This window comes from Phodopus roborovskii, unplaced genomic scaffold (genome assembly GCF_943737965.1).
Source record: "Phodopus roborovskii unplaced genomic scaffold, PHOROB, whole genome shotgun sequence".
Lineage (NCBI taxonomy): Eukaryota > Metazoa > Chordata > Mammalia > Rodentia > Cricetidae > Phodopus > Phodopus roborovskii.
The window spans coordinates 6,278,394-6,300,950 of record NW_026126602.1 but is presented as its reverse complement, the minus strand read 5'-3'; the positions used below and the strand labels follow the sequence as shown (position 1 = coordinate 6,300,950).

Here is a 22,557-nt window from a genome sequence, read left to right as displayed (position 1 = left end):
AACCAATATTGTCATTGCAAACTAACTAGAGATCATTAAACTTCTCTGAGCTATTCATGTTTTACTCTGGGAATATTTTTCCTGGCCCTCATTATTTTTCCCTTTTTAACCTTTTTTATTGCTGATTTTTTTTTCTGAAAAGGGAAACTTGAGTTTTAACAGACTCTGTTTGGAACAACTGTTCCTTTACAAATATCTCTACAGTGATTAAATTTTCAGTATTTCATTGCAGATATTCTTACCATAATTGAACTTCCTGAAAACTTTCAGACAGGGTACTCTATTCTCATCCATTAATTCTAATCCATTATTAAACAATAACTTCTTACAAATTACCAGTATTTAGTATGCCTTTATACTACTTTTCATACTTAGTTTCCAACCCATGTTGTATCATTATGTCAACTGTTTGTCAAGGGTCATTGGAAGGAAGTCTCCCCTCTGTGGATTTCTCTGTGGAAACAAAGAGATATGTGGAAGGTCAACCCAATGAGTCTCTTATCAGAGGGCAACTAATTCCTTCTGTGAATGAGATATTTGTGGACTCTTGGTTTCTCATAGAATCCTATAGTGATTCATTCTTTTGAAAGCAAAACCCTATTACTATCTCAGAGTTTGTGCATAGATTCTGAAATTTATCTGTTTAAAATGCTTCCTTTTTAGAGAGTTCTTTTATAATATAAGGAAAGTTTAAATACTGCAAGGTTGAAGACATTGGCAATGATCAAAAAATAGCTGCATTGTATTAGCAAGATGTGTTATTTCCCTAGAGGCTGAAACTGTTTAAAATATAAAAATAAAGTAGAGATAGTGCTGTAGAGTCAGGCAAATAATAACAAGCTATTTTCATTGCTTTCAAAAACTTAGCCTTCAGCATTCCTGTGCTTATTACTCTAATGGGTTAGGCTTCCTTGAGGCTGTTGCACGGGGGCAAATCTGCTTCTAAAGGCTGCAATTGTGCATTGAGCCATGAACTTCTACACTTTTCTGACTAGGGTGATGGGAGTTAGATGCTGGCTTTGACATAATTTGATAAAATTAGTTGAATGTTATTAGCCTTTTATTTGATCTACAGCTTTGATTTGCTCATATAATTTGTTGTATCTTTGAGGGTTTGGGAACGGGGGGAGGAATACACAGTAAGAATGGAAGATGATGAATATCCCCTCCCTATTCAAAGTTTTGTAATCATACTTATTTGCTAGAAGAAAGATTTAGTTCAGACTCTTGAATATTATAACTCAAAATCATAGAATGTTATAACAGCTATGTTAATAGGTTTTAGATTTTCTTGAGTTAATTACTAAAAAGCTTATAATTCAGCAATATCTGATTATATTTCCTTCAGTGCAAAAGATATTGCTAAGTTAGTTATCTTCTGCCCAGGATTGCTGTCAGGTTAGAATGAATCCTGTGGACTAAGGGTACCCCAGGCTTCTGACATTTTGATGTGGCATTGTTGTCTACAGTGTGATGGTCTGCATTCACAGCTATCCTGGGCTATGCACAGCTGTGAGCAACTGGTTATATACACCTATGAATTTGGCTCTTTGTTTATATAGACACACACACATGCTGGCTAGGTATTTTATATAAACAGCATCATACTATATATTGTTGGCTATATTTCAAGAAGGTACTCCTCTGAATTTCTCATTTCACAACTCTAGTTAAAATTAATTCTATTTTATTATTTCTATCTCAAGCACTGTTTACGGGATGGATTTTTATCTCACCCTCTGTGAATTTTCCCATTATCTTCTTTATCTATCTTCATTTCTTAGTTCCACCTCTCCCATCACTGAGCATCTCTTCTCGTCACATCTTTCACACTTAATCAGTGGATCACTCATAGTAATTGTATGTGAGTGAGTCTTTGGTACCTATTATACAGCAAAGCTTTTTTCCAAGTTAAACTTCTAGTACTACCAGAGCAGTGGGATGGTAATGAAATATTTTAGGTCACATGTGACTCTTTTCTGTCATGAAGAACCACTTATTGTGTTTGACTCATTCTGTTAGACTTTGGAGTCAGATCCACTGCAGGACATTTCAGAAGGAAAAAGTGCACATTTAGAATATACTTCACATTTGAAGATGGAACCACTTGTCAGAGTTCCAGTTTAGAAGCTGAAATTCTGGGCTCCCCTGTTTAGCCAGGATGGAGGCTAAGCAAGAGGTACATACATCTCTAGTATAAAGGTAGTTGTGAGAATACACATAAACACATATGACTGCTATTGTTGTGTTGTAGTAATGGCTGAAACACAGATTTATAGTCTACTATTCCTAAAACAGTCAAGACATTGCAGAAGGAAAGATGCTACCATATACAGCATTATCACAAACCAAAGGACTCTGGCTCTTTATTTTGGATTGTTACTTTTTATTATAGCTTATGTATTGTTTTAAAAATTATGTGTATGTCTATGCAAATGAGTGCAGATGCCGCTAGAGTCTAGAAGAGGGTGACAAGTCCCCTGGAGCTAGAATTACAGATGGTTGTGAGCTGCTTGACATGGTCACTGGGACCAAACTCAGGTCTAATGTAAAAACAGTATGTGCTCTTAACTAACCTAGCCATCTCTTCAACATCTTCTGTAGTCATTTTCAGTCCCAAACATAAAACACTTTTTGTTGCTATCAATATATACCTAGAATTTTCAAATTTATAAGATGGTTGATGAATTATAGCTTAGAACCTAGATACCCAATTATGTGCCAAGTTCAGTGCTAGCCATTTTAACTATATCATATTTAATACCTTACTGGGTTTAATAAAGTGTATCTTTGGGTTTCTGTTGTTGTGAAGAGATACTATTACCAGTGCAAATTTTATAAAGAAAACATTTAATTGAGGTGGCAGCTTATAGTTCATAGGTTCAGTCCATTATCATCATTGTTGGGAACATGGTGGCATGCAGGTAGACATGGTGCTGGCCACATCTTGATCAGAAAGGAACCCAAAATAACACAATGACACTGGGCCCATCTACAGGGACACAGTTCCTCCAACCAGGTCATACCTACTAAAAAAAAAAAAAAAAAAAAAAAAAAAAAGCCATACCTCCTAATAGTGCCACTCCCTATGAGTTTATAGGTGACAATTACATTCAAAGTACCACAACATGTTGTTGAGTAAGGCCATTTAAGCAGCTTATTTCATTGCCTGCATAAGTGGCTATTTCAGAATTCACAACAGAGTTAACTGCAAAGTTTCTTGCAATACTCTCCAGACCCTTTCTCTGTTCCTTTGTCGGTTGTCGGTCAGCATTGCATAGATTATTTTAACAAGAAATTTTGCATAATTGTTTGGAGTCTGAGTCTTAGTGTCATATTAAAAATTAGAACATAAACTATAAAAATGCCCATAAGTAGATTATGCTTTGCCAAATGTAATTTGTCATTTTGGATTTCTAACAGCCTCAAATCAAAAACTGCTGATAGGAATTGTCTTTTCACCACACCGAAACATCTATTAGGTAAAACAATGATCAATTGCGAAAATCACACAGAGGCAGAATCTGTTGTGGAGGTACAATTACTTGTCTGGCATGTGTAGGCCTTGGGCTCTGTCCTTGGCACCATAGAAAAAGAAACGGGGAAAAAGGAGTCACTCAAGTGATTGACACTGCACACTATTTTCAAACTCGTAGCTGTGAGCTCCTTTGAAGGATTATATAAAGCAGTTCTGTGTTTTTAATACCCTGTAAGGTCTTGAAAGAGGAATTAAAAACTTCTTTTTCTGACTATCCAGTTATCATATCACGTTAAAAATATATGAAACACTGTCATAGTTTGGATTCTTAGCATCCTTTGGTTGTTGCAGAATTAATTTTCTTACCTCACACAACTTTCCTATAAAGAAAGACATCTATATGCTGGTAATCTGTATGCACATTTTTGTATCACATTTAATGAAAATGTAAGGAATTCAGAGTGACAAATTCCTTGCTTGATTTAGTAATTAATAGACATGCCCTATCCTGAAACTTCAGCTCATTGAAACCAAACTTATTGTTATAAGCTAAGATTGTTTTTTTATTTCTTGCCTCAACCCTGTTTTGTTACAAGAATTGCTATTTTGCATATTATAAAAAATATCATAAGATTGTTAGATACATTCATGCTTAAAGACAACATATTAGGAAGTCAACTGGAAAACAACTCTGTAGGATAAATAGTACTTAAGGCAAGGAAGCTTTTATATTTAATGTGATTCTTATTGTTTACACTATGAAGTTTGTTATGGGGACTACATTACAAGATTGATACTCCAGGCCCTTATACAGTTCATACACCAAGGCTTTGTTTTAACCCTCTGCAATGATGCAGCAGGTGTCTTTGGAATGCTTTAGGGCACTGGTGGCTTGCATCCCAGAAACAGAAAAAAAGATCTTTGTTGGTTTCTCAGATTGTAGGAATCTTCAAGGTAGTGATCTTGGCCTCTCAGAATATGTCACTGATGACATCATTAGACCTGTCATCACTTCAGCCAGGCTTCCCTCATGACTATCCACCTGAAAACTAGCTAAATTGTATTTATTTACTTACTTAATTTTCCCCAGAAGAATGCTGTTCTGAGGGCTTAGGCATTTGAACAGTAGAATAAATCCTCTCTGCCTGGAAATTAAGTTAACAATGACATTCTCCATTTGTCTTTTAGAGCATCCGAGCATCCGGCCTCATCCTGTTGGAAACAATACTCTTTGGGTCTCTGCTCCTATACTTTCCAGTAAGTGACATCCTGCTTTATTTCGACTTTTCATATTGTATATGCACTGCATATTACCAAGGAGATATATATATATATATATATATATGTATATATATATATATATATAAACTGACTCCTACAGTTGTAGTTACTTTAGATATTTATGTATCATTTCTAAATTTTGCGGGGTTTTTCTTATATATTAGTTGTGTTTTTCTTCCTAGTTTCATGAAAAGAGTCAAATATTTAAGTAAGGTAGCATATAAAAGTCATATTTAGTGCACATGTTTAACATATGCAAAAATCCTACTTTCAGTCTTGCCCTTAAATAAATCAAAACTGCAAATATACCAACAAGGTAATGCTAGAAATTGCCCTATGGAAAAAATATCAAGAAAAATAAACTTAATTAAATGTTTGTGTGGTACTGTTCTTACATAATTGTAGCCCACTCATTTTATTGCTGTACTATTGAGTCTGCAATAATAAACGCCAATTTATAATTCAATTCAACTTCTGGTGTTGTAAAGTTAACATGTGATAAGCATGGAGGTGATTTCTGGGAATACTCTTTATTTCTTCTCTAAAGAGGCTTATGATTTACAGGAAGAAATGAGTCAGTACCGACCCCTGTGATTCAGTATGACAAAGACTCGGAGTACTGACAGCGGTGTGCCATGGGGGCGCTTCGGAAAGACTTACAGTCACATCTGGGGAATACAGTATCAATAGAGCTTCTAAGATCTGAAAGCTGAGATGGGGTCAGAGGAAGAGGCAGGGTTGGCCCCACACCGTGTCCTTTTCTTGTTTCTTTTGGTGTTCCTGCCTAGATTTCTATATCCCCCCCCCTCCCCCCCCGCCATATTTCTCCCTCCTCCTCTCCCTTCCTCCCTCCCTCCAATAACCAAGTACCTCAGGATTCCAACATTAGACTTTTTCCTAGTGGATACCATCACTGACTATTTAACCTAGCAACACAGTTTGAAATGATGCTGATGATATGTTAATGGCTGCTACATTTGTATCTGCAAGCGTGACCTTTCTCCTAATCTCCAAACTCATATTCAATTACTTACTTTCAGTTCCAGTGAGGTCACAAGAAAATTCCATTTCTGAGGTTCTGATGTTTCCTAACACCAAGCTACTGGGGTCAAAACACTGCAAGTGACTCTTGACACCTTTTCTTTTATCACACTAGCCAGCCAAACTTTTAAAATATAGCAGGAATGCAGCTAGCCTCCACCATGCTGACTGCTACCACCCGGTCTTAACCAAGAGCTGTCATTGCTGGATTATTATGACAGTTGTCAGAGTCCTCTCTTAGCTTTTGCCCCTTACAATCTATTTTCAGAACATTAGCCACTTTTAACACTTAAGTTACACTGGCCATGTTACTGTTCTCAAACCATGTAAAAATGTTCCTCAATAAAAGCAAAATCATTTTTATCGATCATGGCGGCGGCGGGGGTGGTGGTGGTGGTGGGGGACTAGATCGAGGCCAATCCAGGGAGTTCCCAGGGAAGGGTATGGGAGGGATTCAACCAGAACTGGTCCCAGACTCACCTCTAGCAGAGGCCCAGCAATGGAGTTCAAAGATCCCGCAGGCAGGGACTAAGGATGGTCCCACCGGGATAAACGGATCTCTGGCAAAGGCCCAGAACTCCAGCAGAGGACCAGCGATGGGGGTCAGAGATCAGGCAGGCAGGGATTCAGGGTGGTCTGGCATGGATCAGGAAACTGGGAATCAGACTACCACAGGATCTGGAAATCCCCCTCTTAGGCATATACCCAAATGATCCACATCCATGCAAGAAAGACATGTGCTCAACTATGTTCATAGCAGCATTATTTGTCATAGCAAGAACCTGGAAGCAACCTAGATGCCCCTCAACTGAAGAATGGATAAAGAAGATGTGGCACATTTACATAACAGAATACTATTCTGCGGAAAACAAACAAACAAACCAATGGGATCTTGAAATTCACAGGCAAGTGGATGGAACTTAAAGAGACCATCCTGAATGAGGTAGCCCAGGCACAAAAAGAGGAACATGGTATATACTCACTCATATATGGATTTTAGACCTAGAGCAAAGGATCACCAGCCTATAATTCACACCGCCAGAGAAACTAGGATAAAAGGAGGATTCTAAGAAATTCATATAAGGTCCTTCACAGATAGGAAAGGGACAAGATCTCCTGAGCATATGGGTGGTGGTGGGGGGGGACAGTGAGTGGAGAGGGAGTTAGGAGAAAGAGAAGGGGAGGAGAGGAAAACACATGGGACTAGGAAGATTGAGTCAGGGGAGGAATAGACAAGAGAAGAGAGAGAGAGAGAGAGAGAGAGAGAGAGAGAGAGAGAGAGAGAGAGACCATAAAAGAGGAAACCATTATAGGTTTAAAGAGAAAAATGAACCTAGAGATATGTCCAGAGACCTACAAGACTGACTGCAACTAACAATTTGAGCAACAGTGGAAAGGCTACCATAAATGCCCTTCCCTGATAATAAGATCAATGACTAACTTATCCACCATCATGGAGCCCTCATCTAGCAGCTGATGGAAACAGAAACAAACAACCACAACTAAACACTGAGCCAAACTGGAATCCAGATGCAGAGAGGGAGGACAAGACCAGGCTGCAGAAACCTGAACAAGCTAACCTGAACAAGGAGGAGCTAACAGGCTCCCAGACTGATAGTTAGGAATCCAGCATAGGACTGACTCAGGCCCCCTGAACATGGGTCTCAGCCAGAAGGCCTGAACAGTCTAAGGGACCTTGGACAGTGGAACCAGGATGTATTCCTGGTGCACAAAAGGACTTTGGAAGCACATCCCCCATGGAGGGATAATCTGTTAGCCTAGAGACAGGAGAGAAGGCCTAGTCTCTACTCCAAATGACTTGACAGATTTAGATGAACCCTCCTGGAGGGCATCACCCTGCATGTGGAGTGCGGGGGAGATGTGAGGGGAGGATGGTCAGGGGGGACATAAGAGGGTGGGAAAGAGGGAAAGAGGGAGGAAGGGAGGGAAAGGGAACTGTGATCGGTATGTAAAATAAAAATAAAAAAATAAAAGCAGAATCCTTACAATAAGTTAGAAAGCCACATGTAATATGGGTTATTCATCTCCATTACTTTTTGATTCCTCTCTTCTCAGTTTAGAACAAGCATTCTTGATCTAGTTAGGTCTTGAATTTTCTATTTCCTTCACAATCCCAATGTATCTGGATATAATCAGTGTTGTGATCAAATGTGTTCCCCAGGTTTATGTGTTAGAATCAATGAATGAATCAATAACTAGTGTAACTGTGTTGGGAGGTAAAACTTTCTCACAGGCCTGTGCTATCTATCATACATGGACTGAAGAGCTAAATGGAGGAAATTCTCTTACTTTTGTCTTTCTGCCTTCTACTACTTGGGTTTCTAGTGCTGTGATAAAAAACAAAAAGCAAAACAAAAAACAAACAAACAAACAAAAAAAAGCAACTTGGGAAAGGGTTTAATTCATTTATACTTCTACATTACAGTCCATCATGGAAGGAAGTCAGGGCAGGAACTCAAAGCAGAAACTTAGAGTCAGAAACTGATGCAAAAGCCATGAGTAAATGCTGCTTACTAGCTTGTTGTTAATGGTTTCTCTGTCTGCTTCCTTACACTGCTGGAACTGTCTACCCAGGAGTAGCACAACCCACAATGAGCTGGACACTCTCACAAAAATCAGTAATCAAGAAAATGCATGACAGTCTTGTCAACATGTCAAACAGTGAGGGCATTTTCTTCATTAACGTTCCTTCTTCCCAAATGACATAAGCTTGTGTCATGTTAACATGGCAGTAGCTAGCACATTTGCCATATTTTATTTATAATTCATCCAGTCTCAGATATTTTATCATAGTATCTCAAAGGAACTGAGGAAATCAGATTTTATTTCCCTACACAAATAGTCTACATTAACATTTCTACCTCACATAGTAGTATGTATTGCAGTTAATAAACAACATAGAGTTTACAGACTGGATATTTCCCATTCCTTGTTTTCTGCCTCTGTATTTGGTATGCCATGCTCCCTAATATTTAATTTTATCATAGAACTACCAGGAAGGTATTTGAACAGAATCACAGAGAGGCCTAATGAGGCAGTGAAAGATTTTAAATAACCTGAAGAATTCTCTTAAAAAAATGTGAATATATTTTGCATTATCTGTTTATTTATTTATTGTTTTTTTGCATTACCCTCTGCTGTGTTTAAACTCATTGCCTACCCAGTCATCAATAGGCCTTTAAACATATCAGTTCTAACCAGTTGCCCCACTGCTGTCTTATTATTCTTCATAGAAGAAAGTTAAAACTCTTGTTCTGGCTTATGACGTTGTTTATGCCTGCTTCTTCTGTCTCAGCACATGCTATTATTTTTCACTTTTTAATATCCACCTACAGGACCTTCTTTCTGTTCTCAAATAAATGCAAATCCTCTCATCTACTTCCAGTTTCTGTTTTGGTTGCAATGGCTTGCAAAGACTATACTTGGTGGTAGTAAAAGTCATGGCCCCTTTATTATTTGTTTCTAATGCCTACAGGTAGAGGAAAACAATCTTTGAAATATCATTTTATGGTATAAACAAATATTTGGCTCATTTTTACTAGTAAGATGTATATTTATGAGGATCATTGATAATCTGTAGAATTATAAAGCCTGTTACAGAGAAGATCTGTTATAGAACATTTGAAACAACAATGTTGGATTGTTAAATATTGAACTAAATGATTTGGGGCCACTTAATCGAGTAGTACACATGTATGCTTGAGAATCATTTTGATGGCTTTATGCCCATGGCAACATTAGGTACAGAGAGAAGGAGAGATATTTGATAGTTCAAAATATAAAGGCAGCACTTTTCCATAATCTTCCATCACAAGGGAAATAGACCATGTAAACTCACTGCCACAGTCACCAGTATGGTTTATAAACCCTGCTTCATCCTTAGCTGTCTCTTTTACCTTTTATAAACTAATTCATTTTTGTGACTCCCTGAGATCTAAGTTTATGCCCTGTATCTCAATCCTTAAGTTAGTGTCTGTTCTAGTTTTCTATTACTGTGATAAAACATTGACCAAAACCTTGTTGAGGAAGAAATTATTTGACTTATAAGTTACAGTCTGTCATCAAGCAGGAACTCCAGGCAGGAACCTGGAAGTAGGAACTGAGGCAGAGGCCATAAAGGAATGTTGCTTATTGGCTTGCTTCTTCTGGTCTGGTCTATGTTGTTACTTTTCTTCTACATCTCAGGCCCATCTGCCTAGGAATGGTACCACCTATAGTGGGCTGGGACATCTTACATCATTTAGTAGTCAAGAAATTACCCCCACAGATGTGCCTTCATGATACTCTGAGGAGGGAATTTTCAACCAACGTTTGCTCTTTCCAGGTGTTCCTGGAAAGTCAAGTTGATAACTGAAGCTAACTATGATGGTGTTCATATTCTGAAGACAAAATGAATCAAATTATTTAAGGGGGAATTAACCTAAGTAGTCCAGCATAAGATTCTGGAGACAATGGAGATTAAATGCGTAATTGATGGAGTCTAGAAAGGAGAATCAGTTTACTTATACAATAGATCAGAAAGTACTATTTTGATGACTGGTAGTGAAGTCCTTTGCAGGAGTAGATGCATGTGTGAGTGTACATGTAGGAAGCAATGTTGGTAAGAGTGATCTAGTCAGTGGTGCAGGGTGACCTGGGTTGCTTAGAATTTGCAGATAAGAAGTTTAGGACTTTTAGATAGAGTTTTGCTTGTTCTGAATTCAATGTTAAAGTAATCAGATAAACTAAATGGAAAGTTCATTATCTGAAAGGGGATTAGAAGTGTTTCAGATATTAGAATACAGTCATAGACTTTATCAACTGAGCACCCCTAATCTGAAAACAATAATAAAAATACCTACAAGGCTCTAAGTTCAGAAGCAAGTTTGGATTGGGGATATTCAGCCTGTATAGCCAAAAGGTCTAATTGACAGAAATGTGACCAGAACCTCTCCTGTTTTTAAATATCTTGTCTGCTTTCTGAGCTCTTGCTGTGGACCACACCAGAACAGAACGTGGCTGGGAATTACAGCTTTTTCAAGTACACTTGAATAAAATAGATTGTTTCTAGGGCTGGGTACTTCCATAGAAGGAGACTGGGCTGTTCCCTGCTCTTCTGTTATGCAATGAACTTTATATTCTCTTTATGCTGCATATTGTTGTCCAGATTTGCAAGAATTAAGGTTATTTTTGCCATTTCTAAGCAATCTTTGGACTACAGACGATTTCATAACAATGCTTACATTGGAAAGTCCAAATTAGACATTATCATCATTGTGCAGACGAGGACAAACCGAAATCTGACTAAAGTTAGCATCGTTATAATTGGTAGTGCGAGCTGCAGCTTTTGATGCCTTTTCTTACAGATTCTCAAAAGAATCTTATGGCTTGAGGTCCATGCATTGTGAGCAAATGATTTATCACCCATGATCACCCAAATACTTTTTGTACAGCTATAAAAGAAATGAAACAGACTTTCAGAAAAGAAAAGAAAAGAAATTAAAACTACAGCTTATGTTTCCTGTTAAATTGCACCAAAGTACATTTTTAATTTGTAAAACTTGTTATTGATAATGTAAGTCTAGAAGTTTGTTTTGCTTTTACACATGTATCTATTTCAGATGATTGTAGCTTCTTATCCTGTGGGTTCCTTAACTGGTTTGTAATGTACCCATCAATAAAGCTCACCATATATGTGTCAATATAATGCATATTTTTAAGTTTCCCCGTCCTATAGAAAAGAATTGTAAAACACTTGACCTTGAAGAGAGATCAAATGCAATTTAGAATTTACACAAACTATTTTACAAATGAGAGGCTGAGAGCTGTTCCTATGCCTTCAACTTTTCCCAGTACTTAATGACAAAGCCAAGAGGAGTCCTCTCTCAACTCTGTATCTGCCTCTTCACTATGGTGATAGCAACATCTTCAGAGAGCCAGGGAGACCTATGAATCCTCTTTGTTCAGTCAATAAACTTTCCTTACTTCATCTGGTGGAAATGGAAGACACAAAGTATGAAAGGAGACCTTGAGTTTTGATAGATAAAGGATTGGTTCGAAACCCAATATGAAATTCCATACAAGTATGAATGGACCATTGACACATCCTGCACAACTCCAGGGACAGATATGAATTGGATGCAGAGGAAATGAGGAAAGTACAGACACAGGCCTGCACCAGAAGCGACATGTGCAGAAGCAGGGTTTGGGTGCACTGGGCTATCTGCTGGAGAAATTACAGCACCCCAGAAACTTAGTGTTTATTGCAGAGAGTTGAACAGAGACATAGGGTTATAGTATATGACTAAACAAGGAGGCACGTTTTATGGTATTCAGCTGGATCAGGAAGACAGCTTTAGCTAACATCCGTAGGAGTACTTTCTATAGGGGAACTGTCTTTAGTCCATAAGCATCTTGGTGGAGAAAGTTCTGGGGGACATTTATACACACACTGTTCTTTCATACTTAGTCCCACAAAGAGGAAGTCTTTGCCAAATCTGTGAGCCCGAGGCCACCAAGCCCTTGACATTGCTGTGTCTATGTCAAAAACACACACTCACTCACTTGGGGCTTCCTTTACACTGTATAAACCATATAGCTGAATAATCTGGAGTTTCTGATTCTCAATAGTTTTACTCAAAAAGTGTCAGTTTTCAGTTCAGACAAATGGCAGTCAGGCTGGTTTGAATGGCACAGAACCTAAACCAGTTAGGAGATCATTTCTGCTATAATCACCACAAACCTAAATAAAATTTGGTTTGTTTTGGAACTCCAAAGAGAAAACCACCCAGAGCATGTGACAGTCATAAGCAGAGGAAAGCAAGAGGATATTGCTCCCAGCCCTTTATAGGAAGGAAGATAAAGGAGACAAAAACCCATTCTTTGAATAAGGTCCCATTATTTGTTCAGCAGAATGTTCCAAAATAAATTTATCCTTTTCTTTCCTTTGCCCTGGGACCAACCTCTTCTGCAAGGGTCTCTGCTTCTGATTCCTTTTTGGGAAGAATGATAGCAATCCAGTTCTGGAACATCACTTCCACCATGATGAATATATAAGTTTATATACAAGCTAGCTTTTTTTAAATGTTATTTTTATTTATTCTTTGAGTGTTTCCTATGTGAATATGGTGCATTTTGATCATCTCCACCCTCATTTGAGACACTTCCCTTTCAGCTGATCCAGAATCCATCTCATGTGATTCCTTCCAACCCATTTGATTGGATATCTTTCAGGGTTGGTTTTAATGTCAACTTGCTACAAATTAGAATCGCTTGAGCAGGGAGCCTCACCTGCAGAATTGTCCTGGCTGCTTTGATTGATGTGGGACCCACCCAGACTATGGGAGGCACCGTCTGGTGGTACCACAGATTAAAAAGGCTGTTAGCTGGAAGATCACTCTCCATTCACCCCTTGGCCTTCCATCCTGCCGCCAGTCGGTTTACACTGCTGTTGTTGCTGCTGCTCCTTCACTGATAGCAGAACATCTCACTCAGTGTTCCTAAATTTGTATCATAGATGTAGGACCAGTGGCTCTCCAGGAAATCTGCCAGGCTTCTGGTTCCAGATTTGGGATCATGGATATATCCTGCCTTGTGGACTGAGTAGCTGTAGATAGTCACCCCTAGTGACAGACAGGTATCACTAGACTCCTCTGACAGCTGAGACACCCAGCCCCAAAGACTGCGTGACACTCGTTCTCAGTTTGTCAGTGTTATTTAGCCATTGTTACTGTTTTAGAGATGACTTCATAAGTTCTGATATCAATTTATTCCATTGCATCTGTTCTTTTAGAGAACCCATATTATAATGGGTTTTTGCCAGAGCAGATAAGAGAAAGCAATGGGGAGAACAGCAGGGGATAGTTATCACATGGCAAAGTAGCTTGAAAGCATGGAGCTAGGAGTCTCTTCACTTCTCAAAGATTAGACTGACTTGGAAGCCTTGAGCTTCAGCACTAAGTGTGAAACATTAGCTGATGCCTGGACCCCCTCCTTCAAGGTGGTTCAGACAATTTTACACGAGAGCATTCTGTTCTCCTCCCTAGGCTGGTTATATAGTCAGAAGAAATGCCTAAGTGTCCCAAAACTGAGGGACCATTCATCCCTTTTGCTTGTGGCCACATCCCTGTACAACACATGGAAAGTTCAGTCATGAGAGTAGTTACCATCATTCAAGGGCACAAAGCTACCCAGGGTGTGTGCCCCAAGATAACTGGCTAACAGTTTGAGTCATGGATAGGTTAGAGCTCATCCAGTCATCATCTTTTAATGAAAAGTTTTAATAGACTGAAAGAGCCATAACCAACTGAAATTTGGAACCTTTAGTTTTTAGTGAAAACCAATAGTAATATGATCTTTGATAAGACAAACATGAATTTGACTATATTACCTGTTATACACAGTGTTTTGGTTTTGTACAATATAGTAATTATCATAAGCTAGAACAAAGTGAGAAAATAAAAAGAGGGTTTTAATAACTGAATCTTATTACTTCATATACAACACAGAAAATAACTTCTTTCTAATAAAGAAGCTCAAAGAAAAGAGGAAAAACAGAGATAAAACTGTCCCATAGAAGCAAGAGTAGAGGAAGAGAAATGGAAATGAAATCAGAACATGTAAATGGTTATAGAATTGTGAGAACCAGCTGGACAAACCAAACTGAGAGTACCATAGAGGCGATGGGGTGAGGACTGAGGGAACCATAACAGAAAACAGATGAGGACAGACATACAAACCAGGGTGACACAGACACAGAGGGAGAGGAAAATGTAGATACATGAAACTGAAGTTTCTGGAAAAGAGAAAAAGTAGCACATTAAATTATTGATGTAATTTTAACTACTGCAGGGGTAAGCAAAGCCTTAAGTCTCATGCGCTCTAGAAGCAATGACAAAGGGGCAGTATCCCGAGCCACAGGTGATGTTGCTGAGGGAGATGGACCCAGGGGAGGAGGCTGCTGGACTTGTGGCTCTGCCCTACTGGGCTTTCTTGTGGCTGCTTTTCCTGGGAGGCTTAGAGTAGATAGGTTATATCCCATGCTGCCATTCTGTGACTGAGACTGGACTTTGAAGTCTCATGCTATCCTTAGTCTCTGTGTATCCCATGTAGTATGAATCCCATAGATTCATTTATCTGATGAGTGGCAGGCAGTTACCAGAAGATGGCTATATGAGGCAAGCTTCTCAGTTGACCACGCTGAGGAACACAGAATGTCAGAGAGCTGGAAACTGTCAAAGTGAGCCTCGGATCTGTATATGGTATATGAAAATTAAACTTGTTCAAACTTAGGATTTAGAGACTTTGTAGAGGTTACTAGGTCATGAGTCCAAGTTCTCATGAAATTCTCAGACTATTAAACTGTTTTCAAAGTGAGCATACCATTTGCACCCCCACCCTCAGCAATCCCTCTCATTTTCCATTGTTATTGATAAGAGCCATCTATCTCAGTAGATGTGAGTGTGGTTTTTATTTTCTAAAACTTCTTCAAAACGTATCCAAAACCTAACCTTTTCCTTCCTTCACTCCCTCCCCCTCCCCCTACCCCCTTCCTACCCCCTCCTTCTCCCTTCCCCCTCCCTCTCCCTTCCCCCTCCCTCTCCCTTCCCCTTTCTTTTCTTTCTTTCCTTTTTTATTGAGACAGAGTTTCTCTATGCAGCTCTGGCTGAACTGGAATTCGTTTTGTAGATCTGGCTGGTCTTGAACTCACAAAGATCCGCCTACTTCTGCCTCCTGAGTGCTGGGGTTAAAGTTTATGCCACCACTGTCTGACTCCATTTCAAGGTCCCATTATCATCTTAGCCTGAAAGACCATCAAGATGAATTCGATTGTTGCAGTAAGCTTATGACTACTTTTGTGTTTTCTACTCTTGGCCTCTTAGAATCTCTTCTAAGCACAGAACCTTGAATCTGTTTAAACCCAAGTTCGGTGGTATTACTGCTACCCAAAGTCTATTACAACCATTTCCCCACTTTATTCAGATTACCCGCATTCTGTTCTTAAGAAGACTAGGAAATGACCCCTGATACCTGCACTGGTATCCTCTTAACCTGGAACTTGTTTCTTCCACCCACATGACCTCTTCTTCCTGTCCATCATGTCCTGTCTGAGACATGACGCAAAGCTGTACAGAATCCAGCTTCTCTCCATTTCTGCTCCAAACACCGGTATCCCTGTCTTCTGCCTTTTCCCACAAATATCGGGCTCCGTGCTATTCATGGAGTAGGCCCAGCTTACTGTGATATCAGTGTGGGCTGTCTCCTGGAGTGCCCTCAGCCGACAGCTCTTCCGGGGAACTCCCTGAATTTTCAAAATATTTCTTATTGAATGAAATTAAATAATTAACCATTTTGGAACAAACAAGAAGAGATTAATTCAAAAACAGTGGTAGAAAAAGGAGGCTAGCCACCTCAACTGCAGAGGATCTGGAATTGGATCATAGGGAGACCGAAGCAGCCACAGTGTAAGGCTGATATTACAGTCAGTTTGGCATTCCACTCAGGATATCCTGAAGGATCCCAAGACTGCTTTCATGGGAACAAACCAGGAGATGTTTGCCCTGGCTACAAGAGAATTCAATAGTCAGAGCAAGGGTTTCAGTTGAAGCAACAAGGTCTGCAGCAGTGTTTCAGTTCTGATGTAGCTTAGCACTTTATCTCTTATTAAGAGAACAAAAAAATCTGTTTCCAGTTGGTTTACTACAGTCTGTGGTTAAGACTTTTGCAAAGGGGTGATACATGCAAGGGCACTTTTCTGTGGCCCCACATTTCTCTCCCTCATTTCCCCCCTCTCTTTTTTTTTTCTTTTGCTTTCTCTCTCTTACAAAAGCACACCTTGATTTTTCCTGTGCTGACTCAAATTGTATACGTTATTTTCCATTAGACGTTATTTTTAATTAATGCGAAGCTTAATTAAATTAGATCAGATGCATGTGCAATGGTGTCCAGGTTCATCGCTGTGGACCTAACACAGCAAGGTTGACACCAGATGCATAGACAATAATGACCAGGATCATTGCTGTAAACCTAACACAGAAAGGGTGACATCAGATGCAAAGACAATGGTGTCCAGGTTCATCTCTGTGAACCTAACAGAGAAAGGGTGATGTAAGCATCATGAAACACTTGGAGATGTTTGTGAAATAATTAAGAAAATAACTGCAGACAAAAGCAAACAAGTCCCAAGAAATATTTCTTCTTCAATGTCATTGCAGTAAAAAAGAAGAGCAAAAGCATTGTAGATAGCTTAGTAGGTAGTTGTAAGTATATAGCTTATAAATGGTTGCAAGTGGTCTTTAACAGAAATTTAATGGCAAGTGTTTAATAATTTATTTATTCTTTTAAATTTTATTTTACATTCCAACCACAGTTCTCTCTACAATCCCTCCTCCTGCCCTCCTGCCCTCCTGCCCTCCTCCCCTCCCCACCCCATCCTGAGCTCACTCCCATGTCCACTCCTCTTCATGGGTAAGGGCTCTCATGAGGAGATAACAAAGTTGACACAATAGGTTGGGGCAAGGCCAAGCCCCTTTCCTATGCATTAAGGCTGAGCATGGCATCCCACCATAGGGAGTGGACTCCAACAAGCTAGCTCATGTACCAGGTTTGTATTGTGGTCCTACTGCCAAAGGCCTCTCAGATAGTTCAAGCTTCACAACTGTCTCCCACACATGGAGGGCCTAGTTGCGTTTATGAACCAAGCTCACAGAAACTCATTAATGACAATTTTTACAAGGTAACTTCTACCTAAAGTGTCAGGGGCTACATGGGATCTCTAAAGTAGATGCATTATTTAGAGAAAACTGGAAAGAAGAAAAAAATAAAGGCATAATACTTCCATGGAATTACATTGCAAAACCCAACCTCAGAAGATGCAGAGTCCATTAAAGTGGCCTTGGGAGCATTTAGCACCTACCCTTTCCCTGTTGCCAAAAGCCATGAGCATTCTTGGAGGAAGGGATGCATCCGGAAGAATCTCTACTACAATTGATTTCAGTTATATTTTTATCTAAAATTTTGAGTTGAAAAGTTCTTTATGTTACAACTTCTGGGATAAGAGAAATAAGACTATGTTTCCGGGAAGAATAGTCATTGCTGTTAGACATTTAGAAACTATGTAAGTAATCTAACAGACAAATTGTTTTCAATTATATGTGTGTGATCTCTTGATTGGCCCATCCTTAAGTAGTTCATATTCACATGTATTTTCAGTTGCATTACTAGGTTTTGGGGCTGCTATGGTCTGAATGTGCCTGTATCTTCAACCTCTTAGGGTGTAGAAACTTTGTAGAAGTGATTAGGTCATGACTGAGTTTTCATGAATGTGATTGGTGCCCTTACAAAAACATCCCAGAAATGACCCCTTATCCATTTCATCTTCTACAATTAAGCAGGTCCATACCAAACACCAATTCTGCCAGAACCTTGATCTTGGAGCTGTGAAAAATAAACATTTTATTTCTATTTTTATTTTACATATCGATCCCAGCTCCCTCTCCCTCCCCCTCTCTCCCCTCTATTCCCCCTTCACATGCACCCTGACCACCCTCCCCTCCTATCTATATGTAGGGTCATGCCATCAAGGAGGGGTCATCTAAATCTGTCAAGTCATTTGGAGTAGGGACTAGGCCTTCTCTACTGTCTCTAGGTTAAGGGAGTATCCCTCCATGGGGGACGTGCCCACAAGGTACTTTTGTGCACCAGGAATACATCCTGGTTCTACTGTCTGAGGACCCTTAGACTGCTCAGGTCTTCTAGCTGAGACCCATGTTCAGGGGTCTGAGTCAATCCCATGCTGGCTTCCTAGCTATCAGTCTAGGGGCCAGTTAGCTCCTCCTTGTTCAGGTTAGCTGTCTCTATATGTTTCTGCAACCCTCTCTTTCTGTATCTGGATTCTAGTTTGACTCAGTGTTTAGTTGTGGGTGTTTGCTTCTGTTTCTTTCCAACAGGTACTAGATAAAGGCTTCATGATGGTGGATAAGTTAGTTGTTAATCTCACTATCAGGGAAGGGCATTTATGGTAGCCTTTCCACTGTTGCTCAAATTGTTAGTTGCGGTCAGTCTTGTAGGTCTCTAGACCTTTCTTTAGGTTCAGTTTTCTCTTCAAACCTTCAATGGCTCCCTCTTTTATGTTCTTCTCTCTCTCTCACTCTCTCTCTCTCTCTCTCTCTCTCTCTCTCTCTCTCTCTCTCTCTCTCTCTCTCTCTCTCCTGTCTTCTAATCCTCCCCTGACTCAATCTTCCTGGTCCCATATGCTTTCCTCTCCTCCCCTTCTCTTTCTCCTACTTCTCTCTCCACTCACTTCCACTCACCATGTGCTCTGGAGAACTTGTCCCTTCCCCCTTCTGTGAGGGACTTTATATGAATCTCTTAGAATCCACCTTGTATCCTAGTTCCCCTGATGGTGAGAATTATAGGCTGGTGATCCTTTGATCTATGTCTAAAATCCATATATGAGCGAGTAAATACCATGCTCCTCTTTTTGTGGCTGGATTACCTTATTCAAAATGCTTTCTTCAAGTTCCATCCACTTGCCTGCAAATTTCAAGATTTCATTGATTTTTTTCTGCAGAGTAGTATTCCATTATGTAAATGTGCCATATCTTCTTTATCCATTCTTCAGTTGAGGGGCATCTAGGTTTCTTCCAGGTTCTTGCTATTACAAATAATGCTGCTATGAACATAGTTGAGCACATGTCTTTGTTGCATGGATATGGGTCATTTGGGTATATGCCTAAGAGGGGGATTGCAGGGTCCTGTGGTAAACTAATTCACATTTTCCTGAGGAACCGCCATATTGATTTCCAAAATGGCTGTATGAGTTTGCACTCCCACCAGCAGTGGAGGAGTGTTCCCATTTTTCCACATCCTCTTTAGCATAAGTTGTCATTGGTGTTTCTAGTTTCTAATTTTATCCATTCTGGCAAGAGTAAGATGGTATCTCAAAGTTGTTTTGATTTGCTTTTCCCTGATAGCTAAGGATGTTGAGCACTTTCTTAAGTGTCTTTCAGCCTTTTTGATTTCCTCTATTGAGAATTTTCTCTTAAGTTTTGTACCCCATTTTTAAATAGGTTTATTTGGTGTTTTGTTGACTAGTTTCTTGAGTTCTTTGAATATTTTGGAGATCAGCCCGTTGTCAGATGTAGGATTGGTGAAAATCTTTACCCAGTCTGTGGGCTGCCATTTGGTATTGTCAACTGTGGCCTTTGCCTTAAAGAAGTTTCTAAGTTTGAGGTGGTCCCATTTATTAATTGTTGATCTCAGTGTCTGTGCTCCTGGAGTTATGTTCAGGAAGTGGTCTCCTATACCAATTTGTTCAGGTGTACCTCCTACTTTCTCTTCTAAGAGGTTCAGTGTGGCTGGATTTATGTTGAGGTCTTTGATCCATTTGGACTTGAGTTTTGTGCATGGTGATAGGCATGGGTCTATCTGCAGTCTTCTACACACCATCATCCAATTGTGTCAGCACCATTTGTTGACGATGCTTTCCTCCCCCCATTGCATACTTTTAGCTGTTTTGTCAAAAATCAGGTGATCATAGGTGTGTGGGTTAATATCAGGATTTTCAATTCAATTCAATTGGTCTATTTGTCTATTTTTTGTGCCAATTCCAGGCTTTTTTCAGGAATATAGCTCTGTAGTAGAGCTTGAAGTCAGGGATGGTAATGCCTCCTGAAGTTCTTTTATTGTACAGGGTTATTTTGGCTATCCTGATTCTTTTGTTTTTCCATATAAAGTTGATTGTTATCCTTTCAAGGTCTGTGAAGAATTGTGGTTGGGATTTTAATGGGGATTGCATTGAATCTATAGATTGCTTTTGGCAAGATTGCAATTTTTACTATGATTATCCTACCTATCCAAGAGCATGGGAGATCTTTCCATTTTCTGTTATCTTTTTTACCTATATAATAAGACACAAAGTTCTTATTATATAGGTCTTTCATTTGTTTGGTAAGCGTTACCCCAAGATACTTTATGTTGTTTGTGGCTTTTGTAAAGGGTGATATTTCTTTGATTTCTTTCTCAGTCCCTTTGCCATCTGAAATAGTAGGGCTACTGATTTTTTTTTTTTAGTTTATCTTGTATCCTGCTAGTTTGCTTAAGGTGTTTATCAGCTGTAGGAGTTCCCTGGTAAAATTTATTGGATTGCTCATGTAAACTATCATATCATCTGCAAATAGAGAAAGTTTGACTTCTTCCTTTCCAATTTGTATCCCTCTTGATCTCCTTTTGTTGTTTTATTGCTTTAGCTAGAACTTCAAGTACAATATTGAAGAAATATGGAGAGAGATGACAGCCTTGTCTTGTTTCTGATTTTAGAGGAATCGCCTTAAGCTTCTCTCCATTCAGTTTGATGTTGGCTGTTGGTTTACTGTATATTGCTCTTATTATGTTTAGGTATGTTCCTGTTATCCCTTATCTCTCCAAGACCTTTATCATAAAAAGGTGTTGAAATTTGTCAAGGGATTTTCAGCACCTAGGGAGATGATCATATCGTTTTTCTTTTTCAGTTTGTTCATGTGGTATATCACATTGATAGATTTTTGTTTGTTAAACCATCTCTGCAACCCAGGAATGAAGCCTAATTGGTCATGGTGGATAATTTCTCTGATATATTCAGTTTACCAGTATTTTATTGAGTATTTCTGCAACTATGTTCATCATGGATATTGGTCTGTAGTTTTCTTTCTCAGTTGTGTCTTTGTGTGGCGTGGGTACCAAGATGATTGTGGCCTCATAAAAAGAGTTTGGTAATGAACCTTCTGTTTCTATTGTGTGGAACAATTTGAGGAGTATTGGCATTAATTCTTCCTTGAATTTCTGGTAGCATTGTGCACTGAAGCCATCTGGCCCTGGGCTTTTTTTTTTTTTTTTTTTTTTTTTTTTTTTTGGTTGGAAGGCTTTCGATGACTGCTTCTATTTCTTTGGGGGTTATAGGTCTATTTAAGTTGCTTGTCTGTTCTTGATTTAATTTTGGTGACTGGTAGTTATCAAGAAAACTTCCATTTCCTTTGAATTTTCAAATTTTGTGGAGTACAGGCTTTCAAAGTATGAGCTGAAAATTGTCTTAATTTCCTCTGTGTCCATTCTTATGTTCCCATTTTTGTTTCTGATTTAGTTAATTTGCATGTTCTCTCTCTGCCTTTTCATTAGTTTGGATAAAGGTTTGTCTATCTTGTTGACTTTCTCAAAAATCATTGCATTGATTTTTTTGTACTGTTTTCCTGGTTTCTATTTTATTGATTTCAGCCCTCAAATTAATTGCTTCCTGGCAATTACTCCTCCAGGGTCAGTTTGCTTATTTTTATTCTAAGGCTTTCAGTTGGGCTGTTAATTCTCTAATGTGACTCTCCTCTGTTTTCTTCATATGGGCACTTAGTGCAATGAACTTCCCTCTTAACAATGCTTTCAAGGTGTCCCATAAGTTCGGCTATGTTGTGTCCTCATTCTCGTTGAATTTTAGGAAGTCCTAAATTTCTTTCTTTATTTCTTCTTTGACCCAGGCATGTCCAATTGCACATTGTTCAGTTTCCATGAGTTTGTAAGGTTTCTGCGATTTGTGTTGTTGTTGAATTCCAGTTTTAAAGCATGGTAGTCTGATAAGATACAGGGGACTATTTAAAATTTTTGTATCTGTTGAGGTTTGTTATGCTGCCTAGTATGTGGTCAATTTTAGAGAAGGTTCAATGTGGAGGAGAGAAGAAGGTATATACTTTTGTGTTTGGATGGAGTGTTCTATAGATATCTGTTAGTATTGC

General features: G+C 39.0%; 1 protein-coding gene across 2 annotated transcripts in view; it reads left to right on the top strand.

The window, feature by feature from the left end:
- Positions 1 to 22,557, top strand: part of Gpr158 (G protein-coupled receptor 158) — a 376,106-nt gene that overhangs the window by 236,813 nt on the left and 116,736 nt on the right. For both annotated transcript variants that reach the window (XM_051205699.1, XM_051205700.1), the window contains exon 6: positions 4,667 to 4,735. In XM_051205699.1, the coding sequence (XP_051061656.1) occupies positions 4,667 to 4,735 (69 nt within the window). The remainder of the gene's footprint in view (positions 1 to 4,666; positions 4,736 to 22,557) is intronic.